This window comes from Notamacropus eugenii, chromosome 4 (assembly GCF_028372415.1).
Source record: "Notamacropus eugenii isolate mMacEug1 chromosome 4, mMacEug1.pri_v2, whole genome shotgun sequence".
Lineage (NCBI taxonomy): Eukaryota > Metazoa > Chordata > Mammalia > Diprotodontia > Macropodidae > Notamacropus > Notamacropus eugenii.
In genome coordinates, this window is record NC_092875.1 from 91,130,341 (window position 1) to 91,142,940 (window position 12,600).

General features: G+C 37.6%; 1 protein-coding gene across 5 annotated transcripts in view; it reads left to right on the top strand.

The window, feature by feature from the left end:
* LOC140500386 (maestro heat-like repeat family member 5) overlaps positions 1–12,600 on the top strand; it is a 114,888-nt gene that overhangs the window by 58,695 nt on the left and 43,593 nt on the right. For all 5 annotated transcript variants that reach the window (XM_072602904.1, XM_072602905.1, XM_072602908.1 and 2 more), the window contains exons 13-15: positions 363–495; positions 2,617–2,720; positions 6,837–6,986. In XM_072602904.1, the coding sequence (XP_072459005.1) occupies positions 363–495; positions 2,617–2,720; positions 6,837–6,986 (387 nt within the window). The remainder of the gene's footprint in view (positions 1–362; positions 496–2,616; positions 2,721–6,836; positions 6,987–12,600) is intronic.

Sequence of the window (12,600 nt, forward strand, 5' to 3'; positions counted from 1 at the left end):
AGTATAGTTTCCTAATAGTCACATATGCTTACATTTGTATAGTAAATTTATTCTTTTCAAAGGATCTTCATGAGGAGTTTTTCATTTGACCTTCAGGACATCCCCTGGGAAGTCAGCAGGAAAGAGATAATTTAATAAAGCAACTGAATTCAAGTGACTTGCCAGAAGTTTCATTGCTAATTAGTAAGAGTCAAGTCTGGAACCCAGGTGTCCTTGTCCTAATCCGGTTCCTTTTTCTATTATGGTCTACAAACTTGGAAAATGAGAAACTTGTGACTGGAATAGAATTCTCATCAGATACATTCTCTCCCTCCCTTCCAAGCAAGCTAATTTTTTTTTTCTTTTTCATCTTTCTTCTTTAGTCTGAGACATCCCTGGCAATGATGGGGCATCAGTTAGCTTTGTTCAGTCTTCTTTGGAGAGATGAGAGTGAAGAAAACCAGTTTTGTGCTCGACAGTGCATTTTGCTCCTCATACAGCTCCTGACACATGAAAGTGAGAACATTAGATTGGAAGAAATTTTAAAAATGGGTTATAGTCTGCTCTAACCATGTGACCTATATGTCTCTTACCTTCTCTCTCTGTGGACATTAGCTTCCTTGGTTGTCAAATGAGGATGATATCAGTTATTCTACCTTCACAACAGAAATTGTGATCCAGTAATGTAATGAATATGACCATGCTTTAAAAGTATTAATTGTTTGGAGGGAGAGAACAACTTTGAATGAGTATATGTTGGCATAAACCCTGGAAGGATTGGAATAAATTTTCTGTCAGCTTTTGTGACTCATTCAGCTACTTTGGGGGACATCCAGGGTCATGGCATCTTTCATTAATGCTTAACCACCTGAGAAAGAGATGAAAAAGATATCCAGGGGTTGGAACCCAAAGCAATCCATTGGGGTTCCAGGATGGAAGTTAGGTGACTTGTTTAATTTGAGGGTGAAGTGTTGGGAAGTGGAAATTAACTGTGAAATTCAATTATTCAAGGCAGGAGAGTTGCCTGTGTGTTTCCTGATCTGATAATAATAATAATAGCTAGCATTTATATAGTAGCCTCTAAGGTTTACAAAACACTTTACATATGTTACCCTCATTTGATCCTCACAACTACCCTGTAAGGTAGATGCTAGTATCTCATTTTCTAAATGAGAAAGCTGAGACTGAGAGGTGTTAAATGACTTGCCCAGTCACACAGCTAGTTAGTATCTGATGCAGTTTGTGAACTGAGGTCATCCAACACTCTATCCATTGAGGTCTCATTCTGCTACCTGACAGAAGAAGCATTCTAAAGTGCCTCTCCTTAGTGGGGGGGGGTGAGGGTGGAGGGTGGAGGTAGGGAGAAGAGGTGGTGGTGGGGAGAGGGAGGATTTGCTTGTTAGATCCAACTTCATAAGGACATCTTTTGGTGAATGGATGTTAAGAAATTCAAAGGAACAAAACTAAGCCACCAATGGGACCACCATTGAACAAGCTGTCAGAATAGGGAGAAAGTTGTAGGTGTGGATGCTTATTTTTAAAATTTTGTGTAGATTACAGTTAACACACAATCTCACAGCTATAAGAGATCTCAGAAGTAGAGAAGTTAAGAGAAGAGACACCACAGAAAGAAGGAATGAAGGTTTTAAGTCAGATTAGATGTTTCTGGAGTCAGTACATCATATTGTAAAATAACAATTCTGTTTTGAGATTTGGGGCACTTTTCTCACAATAAACTTGTGCTATAGGTAGGGTAGATATCATCTCCTCCATTTTACTGATGGTAAAACTGAGGTGCAGATAACTAGGATGACTTACCTGATCAACACCTTGTAAGTACAGCTTGACTCAAGTTCAGATCTCTTGATTCCAACTACAGTGATTTTGTCATCACTTCATGATCCCCTTCATTATAATGAAGCGCTAATCTGATAACAATGGCTACTTTTGTCAAGTTGCCATTAAGATAATTCTGGAATTTTTGAATTTTAGAGTTTGAAGGAACCTTAGTGATCAGCTAGTTCAACTCTTCCATTTCACCAAGATGGAAACTGAATTTCTGAGAAGGAAAGTGACTTTCCTATACGCAATTAGTGTTAGAATCTATACTGTCATAGATCCCCTGAATTGGAAAGAATCTCAAAAGTCACCTAGTACAAACCCTAATGGAATAGCACTTAGAGTATTCCAGGATGTGGTCATTAAGCCTTTGTCTGATGGCCCCATATTGGACCCTGGAGGAAGACCTCCACCATGGGAAACCCACTGCCTCCCAAGGTAGTCTATTCTATTTTGGAACAACTAATTGTTAGGAAACTTCATTATTTTGAAATTAGATGATTTTTTGAAGCTTCTACCTTTAGGTCCTACATTTAACCAGAAAAAATCCAATTCTTCTTCCATATGTCAACCTTTCAAGCATTTGAAGAAAACTATTATGTCATCCTAAGTCTTCACTGCAGGCTAAACATCTCAAGGTGTTTAAACAGTTTAAGTGTGGCATCCTTTCTAATAGTCCCCTCACCATTCAGTTTGCCCTATTCACCCTACCCTTCAATTTGCCAATGTCTTTTTTTCTTCCAATATGGCATCTGAGTTTCTCAATGAAAATATCTCAAATCTACTTCTTTATGCCAGGGATTGAGGAAAACAACAGGTGCCTATACCCATTTAAGCAACTGAAGACTATGGACATGAAGTTCTTGAGGCAAATGAACAAAAATTGCTCCCATCTGGTGAAGGTAAGTATCCCCAGGCTCTGGGGCTTCAGGGAGATAAGGAGATAAGACTACCCTGTTGTGTGGACTCCTAGCCATAGCTCCTCACAGCTTATCAAAATTGGCAGAAATCTTAGGGTTCATCTAGTCTTACCCTCTACCTTGACAGAGGAGAACACTGGGACCCAGAGAAGTGAAATATGTTTCTCGAAGTTATATATAGTGCTTGCCTTAGAATCTCAGATTTGTAAGGAACTTCAAGAGGTTTTCAAGTATCAGCCCTTGACAGAAGCATGAATTCTTTTTATGAAATTCTTACATAGTGGTTATACAGATTCTTCTTGAACACTTTTCCACCTCTCAAGGTAGCTCATTCTGCCTTTGGATAGATTGAACTGTTAACAAGTTATCTTTTTTTATGTTGAGTTGGCATTATCCTTTCTATAACTTCTACCCATTGTTCCTACTCTCAGGGGAGAGGTGAACTGGTGTGTTCCCTCTTTCCTATGATAGTTATTCAGATATTTGAAGAAGAAAGAATAAAGAGCATGTGCCCCTTTCTCCTACTTTCCCCTTCTCTAGGTTCAACATTTCCCCTTCCTTCAACTCACACTTATATGGCATAGTTTCAAGGTTCCTTGTCATTCCTGTGAATGCACAGGTTGAGATTAGACCCTAGGTTATCTGACTCCAAATTCAGTGTTCTTTACAAGTCCTCAGCTTCCTTCAGTTTACCTGTCCCAATCTTCTTCCATTCTGATTAGCAGCATCTTGTAGTAGGAAGTACACCACTTTGAGTCAGGTAATTTACTCTGTTACCTGAGACATTTCTCTCAAGTTTGGTTGACACAGTTTCCAAGGAGCTAGTAAGGACCTTGAAAGTAGGGAACAGCTGAGATTTGATGTTCAGAAATAATTTTCACTGGAAGAGACAGTGAATACAAAACCACATTTAACCACTAGAATACATTGCTGCCCAGGTACCTGAATATTCAATGATGAAGACTAGGGGTTCTCAGAGAACTGGCTACTTCTGCCCCTTTTGTGGGTGACAGGGTCTAGGTATGTCATTGGTCTAGGTATGTGGCATCTGTAGATCTATCCAAATTGTCTCTTGGCTCAGCCCCCATTCACTGGAAACTTTGCCTTCTTCTCTTCATGCTGCATTTCAGTGAAGTCATACTATACATAATTGTATTGATCATATAAGGAAGGAAGGGAACAAAAAGAAAGGGGGGAGGAAAAAAAGTATTTATTCAGTGCCCAGTATGTATACCAAACACTGTACTAAGTGCTTTACAAATATTGCCTCTTTGGATCCTCACAATAATCCTAGGAGATAGATAATATTATCATCCCCATTTTATAGTTGAGGAAACTGTATTGTTTAATGGAAAACAATTCTTTACCAATACCTCAAAAGGAACAAAAGTCACAAACCCATGGATCTACCCATAGCTAGCTAGCCCTTTGCCAATCTGTAAGCATTCCCCAAACCCAGGAATTCCAAGAACATAATTATGGTGCTGAGACTGAGATCTTGTCAGTCACTTATACAGGGAACTAAGAAGTTCTTACAATACCATTCCACTCATGTCCTCCCAGGGGATTAATATTCATTGATTAATGTTATTTGGGACTCAAAGTATTGTTTACTTTTCTGGCCAATTTTTTTGCTCACATGTTGCCACTTGTGATCTCTGAGTCTTCTGCTTTGGTCAGATTTTATAGGACCTTCATCACCCCTCCCTACCTGTTCATCACTAGTACAGAAGTGAATTGGATTAAAGGGCAATCCCAGATACAGAAGCTCCTCCATTACCTTCTATTCTTCTGTCCTTAATCTTTCCATGTCTTTTTACTGCATCTCTTTTTTTATCCTTTCTGCAGTTCTTCTTATGGTATATCCCTGAATAGGGAACTCCTATTTAGAGGATCAGTGACTTAGTGTTTTAATCAGTCTAATAACTACACAATTTTCCATTATATGGCCCCAAATCTCTTTTGGGGGGTGGCATTATTCTCAATTTCTTTGTTTTTCTTAGCTCATTATGAGCTCCTTCCTTCCTTCCTTCCTTTCTTGCTTCCTTCCTTCCTTTCTTCCTTCCTTCCTTCCTTCCTTCCTTCCTTCCTTCCTTCCTTCCTTCCTTCCTTCCTTCCTTCCTCCCTTCCTTCCTTCCTTGTCATTCCCAAAACATTTAACCCATGCACTCTGAAGCCCATAGACTGGACAACAATAGGTCCCTGCCCAAGTTCCACTTAATGGCTAGCTTAGAGTAATTATCAGTAGTAATAGTTTCTGTTTCTCTCCCAGCTTGATTTAGTTATTTTTTTCTTTTGTTCATTAAAAGGGCCATTTCCTGACTCTTCCTAAAGAGACCTATTCACTTAATGGGCATTACCTCTCTCTAAGTGAGTATCTGAAAAGGCCAGACTAAAAAGGCCAAGGACTCCCATTGCATCCTGGGCCATCTCCAGTCAGCCTAATGAATATCTGGTCATTGAACCCAGATGGCTCAGAAAGAGAAAGTGAGGTTGGTGACCTTGCACAGCCCTCCCTCACTCCCCAAAAAATAAGTCAAGGACAAGTCATATCATCATTTCTCTGATGTCATGGTCTCCTTCGAAAATGAAAGATGAACACAAAGTGAACAAAGATTTGGGGCCAGAATTGAACAGCACAGGGATAGCAGACTTTGGGAAACTGCATAGTTCTTCTGATGAATGCAAGCTTCCCTCTAAACAAAAGACTCATCATTTAAGCACTAGTATTCTTCTGGTATATAGCTTCCAGTCATGCTATTCTGTTGTCTTTAAAAAACTGAAATTTAGAATCACCTGAAAGCCAAACAAAAGACAGGTACATGATGAGCATAGGCAAGTTGCAATGCATTTTAAGAAATGAATTACACAGGAAAGGTGATAGAAGAGACCATATCTGAGAAATGTATGGCCAGAATAAAGATGATCAGGTCAAGTAGCAAGGGCAAGGAACAACTAACTGATGGATAGTCCCCATGCCATAGTATCCGCTGAATATGAAGAGTCCCTAAGGAAGGCCCCCATTATGCTGAGTGGACCCTCTGTGGCACTTTTATGGGAGAACAAAGATGAGAGTTACTTGAGATAGGGAAAAATAGAAGGGTTGCCACCTGCATTGTTGGAGGAAATACACTGATAAAATCATGGTGGTACTGAAACATTGGAAAGATTATTTTCCACAAGTTAAAATGTTGGGCTTCACATACACTAAGTAGTTCATTGAAAGGAAGAATGGGGAAGTGAAAAGAACAGGTGATTAGTAGCTAGAGGCCCTGATTTTTAAATCAAACTTTGTTACCTACTATTGGTCTCATGTTGAGCAAATCACTTAAATTCTCTGAGTGCCAGTGTACTCATCTATAAAACAAGCAGATTATACTGGATGATCCCTTCTAGCTCTGTGTCCTATCATGTGATAATAAATATTTATTGGAAATTCAGTGGATGAAAAACATTGTTAGTGAATAATTATTGACTATAAAGAAGCTCAACTTTGGTGCAGAGAGAACAGAGTGAAGATGCAGTGTTTATGTGTGAGTCAGAGCACATATAATAGGACGAGCATTGAATTGTTGCATTTAGGGTTGGTTAAGTGCATTTGTAGGAAGTTTAAGAGAGTGGCATAGTAGAAGTGCTACAGGACTTGTCTTGATTTTCCTTCCCTTTACCATCATTTCAACATATGTATGTATGTGTATGCATAGGTATATACACTACTATGGGTTCTTAGTTCAGGTTCATGGCTTGATAACTCTGTTACCTTCATATGGCTTATACCAATGTACGTATGCATCATGATGTTAGTTATGAGATCACATGCAGTCAAGTACTGCTTATCTAGGTTATGTAAACTGAATTTCTTTGTGATTCTCATTCTGAGAGAACAGTCCTGGGCATTTGTATTATGGATTATATAACAGTGGGACCTCATTGGTATCGCTATATTCTACCTAAGTAAGATTGTTTCAACTTTCACTTATTCTAGATCCTTTGAGAATCAGTAGTTCCTCCTATTACTAGGAAACTTCTAGTCTTTCACCTGGCCCCAGTAGGACTTAGTTCTCTAAAAGATAATTCCTTGATTCTTGGCTTTTATAGGTATTTGGGCAAAACCTCTCAATGAACCAAAATACCCAACTCCTCCTGACCTTCCTGAATGGCCTGAAGAGCAAGAATCAAGTCCGAGTAAATCTGGCTTTAGAGTTGTTCAACCATTTCCTGGAAACTCAAGGACTCAAGATTGAGCAGGTCAGAAGCTTTCCTTTCTGAAAAACAAAATGGAAGGATGGTGACAGGATATTAATCTGTGGTGGGAAAGCTGCCCTAAGAATATTAGGGAAGGGGGAACTGGACAGGAATAGAGAAGTCCCCCTGAGGTCACTAAAGAGTTGACCCAAATAATCATAGACTTCCAGAGTTGAATGGAAACTCAAAGGCCATCTAATCTAAATCACATTCAAAGGGCTTTGAGATTGGGGGTGCAGCCTGGAAAATTTTTTAGATAGTTATTGATGATTTATGTTTCTTTTTATCCTTTTTTTTCTCTTTGACAATTACTCATTTATGCCATTAACCACTTATCAATTGGGAGCCTCTAGATCATGTTATATGCAGATCAATTGAAAGAAATGAGGGCGGTTAACCTGAAGAAGAGACTGTTTAGGAGGGCCATGAAAGTTGTCTTCAAGTGTCTAAATAATTATCATGTAGCAAACGGCTTAGCCTTGTTCAGCTTGGCCCTAAAAAACAGAACTCAGAGCAACTAGTGGAAGTTGCAAAGGGACCATTTTAGGCACAGCAATCCCAGCATCATGTTATTTGCAAATTTGATAAGCATGCTTAGCTATGTCATGAGTGGTTTTGGATAGCATGTGGTCAAGGCTGAACTTTTTGTGCTTTCTATTGGAAACCTCCTTCCAAATTTACATACACATATACATATAAGCATGTATGTATACATATGTGTGTATATACACATAAGTGTTATAAACTTTCCAGTAACCTCCTCTACCCAACCCTAATAAGACTCTCCCTTGAACTAAAGAAATACAGGTAAGCAAGTCAACATTTGCCCTTGTCTGAAAATGTATGCCTCATTTTGTATCTCTGAAAGAATTAAAAGTAAGGAAGGAGTACATTCTAGGCATGGAGGACTGCATGTATAAAATTGGGACATGTTGTCATGTGACTGTTCACCATATCTTTGAATATTTGACTCCCTTCAAGACTCAGTTCAAATCCTATCTTCACAGACAGCCTTTCTTGGTTCCCCAGCTGCTGGTGCCTTCCCCTTTGAGATTACCTTCCTTCTATTCTGTACATATCTTGTATGGTATGCCTATTTATTTAGACATTGTCTTCTCCGTTAGAATATGAGCTACTTAAAGTAAGAGACTATTTTGGTCTTTCTTTGTATCCTTAACACAGCATGAAGTCTGATATATAGTATCCATTTAAGAAATGCTTATTGGCTGAGAAACAGCAAGACTGTATGACCGGATTGTGGAAAGCATGAAGGGGAGGAGTATATAAGTAGGCTGGAGCCAGGTGGCCAAGGACTTTAAATGTCAGATGTAGGAGTTTGTATTTGGTTCTGGAGGTAATAGGGAGCCAGTGGCATTTATTGAACAGGCAAAGGATAGAGTTCGGCCTGTACTTTAGGAAATAATATTGGTAGCTGGGTGAAGGATGGATTAAAGAAGGAGGTAATGAGACAAGGAGACACATTAGAAGGCTGCTGCAATAGTCCAAATGAGAGATGTTGAGAGACAATTATGGACAGAAGAGTAGAGAAAAATGGACGGATGTGAGAGATATTGTATAGCTATAATTAATAAGATTTGGCAGCTGGTTGCATATGTGGGGTAGGTGCGAGAGACTAAAGTTTTAAACCTGGGTGACTGAAAACATAGTAGTGCCTGGAATAGAAATAGGGAAGTTAAAAAAAGGAATGGATTTGAAAGTGACAGATTGTTTGATTTTGAAAATATTAAGTTTGAAGTGCTTGTGGGTCATTCAATTTGAAATATTCAGTAAGCCATGGTGATTCAGGACTAGAGCTTAATAAAGAAATTAGGCCTAAAGCTATAAGTCTGGGGGTTGTCTGCATAAAGATAAACGTTAAATCCATGAAAGCCAATAAGAAGACCACGAAGTCTAGAGAAGAACAAGGACAGTGTTTTGAGGTATTCCCATAGATAAAGGAATGATGAACGAGCAAAGAAGCCTGAGAAGAAATGGTCAGACAAGTGAGAGCAGAACCCAGAGAGAGCAGTCATAAAAATACAGAAGCAAGAGTATCTAGAAGAAAATGGTTAGCAATGTTAGATGTTGCAGAGAGATTTAAAACAATGAGAGTTGAGAAAGGTCAGGAAATTTGACAAATAAGAGATCACTGGTCACTTTGGAAAGAGCTCTTTCAGCTCAGAATGTTGCAGTCACAAACCAGATTACAAAGGGATTACAGCAGAGTTGGAGAAAAGCAAAGTAGACAGATTGGACTAGGAGTTTGTCTTTGAAAGGTGGAAGAGATATAGAGCAATAATTTGAGGGCATGGAAGAGTCAAGTAAGAACTTTTTGTTTGTTTTTAAAGGAGAGGCAACCCGTACCTAGAGAGAGGTTAAAGATGAGAGAAAGAGAGGCAGAGACAAAAATACAGTGGGAGGGACAGAAGGGATGTTTGGTGGGGAGTCATCTGCCAGAGGATCCAGGAAGGGAGAAGATCAAAGGTACAGGCATCGTCATAGACTCTCAGATCTGGAAGGGCCCTCAGAGGACATAGAGCCCACCTCCAACCTATCCAGAATCCCCTCTATTAATATACCTGATGAGTGATCATTCAACTTTTATTTGAAAAGCTCCAGTGATAGTGAATTCATTAACTCTCAATATGGACTCTTCTGAATTAAGCTCAAATTGGCAGGAAGTTTTTCCCACTTTATATCAAACCTAATTTGTTTAGCCATTCTCCAGCTAGTGGGCACCCCTTCAGCTTCCAATTCTTTGCCACAAATCCACTATTTGTGTATGTATGGCTGCTTTTGCATTTTCTTTGTAGTATAGCTGTCAGAGTTGTAGAGCTGAATCAAAGGGTACGTATAATTTAATACCCTCTTGAGCATGTCGTCTTGATCACTGATCATTGACTCCCAAATTGTTCTCTAAAGTGGTTGGACCAGTACACAGTTCTACCAATAGGGTATTAGTGTGCCTATTTTTCAACACCTCCTCTGGCATTTGTTATTTTCCTTTTCTTTCATCTTAGCCAATCTGATGGATGTAAGGCAGTACCTCAGAGTTGTTTTAAATTGCACTTCTCTAATTATTAGTGATTTAGAGCATTTTTTCTTGTGATGACTGATAGCTTTGATTTCCCTCAAAACTCTGAAAACTGCCTGTTCATATCCCTTGACCATTTATCAATTGAAGAATGACTCATCCTTATAAATTTGATTCAATTCCCTTTATATTTGAGAAATGAGACTTTTATCAGAGAAACTTTCAGGAAAGAGTTTCTCCCAGTTTCTTTCTTTTCTTCTAACTTGGCCTACCTTTGGTAGTGCAAAACTTTCAAATTTTATATAATCAAAATTATACATTTACCTCCCATGTACCTCTGTATCTCATGTTTGATCACGAACTCCTCGCCTATCCATAGATCTGACAGATAATTTCTTCCATGCTTAGCTAATTTGCTTATGATATTACCCTTTATGTCTAAATTGTGTATCTTATTTTTATATATATGGTATGAGATGTTGCCCTTTGCCTAGTTTGTGGCAGATTGCTTTCCAGTTTTCCCAGTTGTTTTTGTCAAGTAGCAAGTTTTTGTCCCAATATCTGGGATCTTAGGGCTTATCAAACCTAGGTTACTATGCTCATTTGCTTCTATGTATTATGTACCTAATCTATTCGATTGATCAACCTCTTTATTTCTTATCCAGTGCCAAATTGTTTTGAATGCTTATACCTCTGTAGGATAGTTTGAAACCTTGTACTGCTAGGTCCCCTTCCTTCACAATTTTTTTCATTAAATCCCTTGATATTTTTGACCTTTTCTTCATCCTCCTCCAGATGACTTTTGCTTTTTTTTTCTAGTTTTATATTGATATGGTGCTAAATAAATAAATTAATTTAGGTAGTGTTATTTTTTTATTATATTAACTTGACCTTTCCATGAGCAAATTAATATTTGTCTAATTATTTAGATCTGTATTTGTGTGAAGAATGTTTTGTAATTGTGTTGACATGCTTCTTAAGTGTGTCTTGGTAGGTACATTTCCAAGTATGCTATATTGTCTGTAGTTACTTTAAACAGAATTTTTCTTTTTGTCTCTTCCTGCAGGGTTTTATTGATGACATATAGAAACACTGATGATTTGCATTGATTTATTTCATGTTCTCTAACTTTCTGAAGTTGTGAATTGTTTCCACTAGTTTTTTATTTGACTCTCTAGGGTTCTCTAAGTATGTCATCATATCATCACATAGTGATATCACAAAGTTTTTCTCCTCATTGCCTATGCTTACTCCTTTGATTTATTTTTCTTGTCATTGCTTTAGCTGGCATTTCTAATACAATATTGAATAGTAATGGTGATAATAGACATCTTTGCTGGTCTTTTACCTAGCCTTATTGGAAAGCCTTCTAGTTTTACCCCACATATAATGCTTTTGCTTGGTTTTATGTAAATAATATTTATTATTTTAAGAAAAACTCCATTTGTTCCTATTTTTCTAGTGTTTTTTTTAAACAGGAATGTGCATTCTATTTCATCAAAAGCTTTTTCTGTAACTATTGAAATGATGCTATGATTTTTGTTGTTTTTGTTAGTGATAGGGTCAATTACATTTTAAGTTTTCTTAGTATTCAATCAGTTCTGAGTTTTTTATATAAATCAAGAGTGGTCATGGCAATTGGACTTTTTGATATACTGTTGTAATAGCCTTGCTAGTATTTTATTTAAAATTTTTACATCAATACAATATTCATTAGGGAACTTGATCTATAGTTTTCTTTCTCTGTTTTGTCTCTCTTTGGTTTAGGTATCAAGATCATATTATTCTGTTAAGAAAGAATTTGGTAGGATTACTTCTTTACTTATTTTTTAAACAATTTCTGCAGTATTTTAATTATTCTTTAAGTATTTGGTAGAATTCACTTGTATCATCTGGTCCTGTTCCCTCTCTCCTGCCCCTTATCATTTAGAGAGCTCATTTATAGCTCGAAGCTAGGGTTATTTAAATATTCTACTTCCTCTTAGTTTTACATATTAATTTAATGTTTTTTGCACTTTATTAATCTCTTCTTTAGCTTTTCAGGATTTTTATTTTGGTATTTAATTTGTTATTTTTTAATTTGTTGCATTTCTAGGGTTTTGTTGTGGTGGTGGTGGTTATTGTTGCTGCATGCCAGTTCATCGATCTGCTTTCTCTCTTTTTTTGATACAAGTGTTTAGCACACAAATTTTCCCTTGAGTATTTCTTTGGCTGCCTCCCACACAGTCTGATACATTCATTGTTTCTGTTACTTTTGATGAAATTAATTATTGTTTCTATTATTTGTTTTTTGACTTGCGCATTCTTTGGGACAGAAAACGAACTTTTATTAAAGAGAAGGGATGAATTTAGCTTATGAATGGTGTAAGATACCCTTTTCTATGTGAACAATATGGTTGTTGAAAGGGGCATGAGAAACTGATTAAAAAGCTATATGGGAAAAAGCTTTCCATTAAAGTATGAGAAAAGAGATAAGTCCTTTGGAGGGGAGGGACTGTGTTGTGCCTGTGCAGGGACGACGACTGTAAATACTGCTAACTCTGAATTTTAGATACACAATTTTTATCATATAAAGGTGTCTTG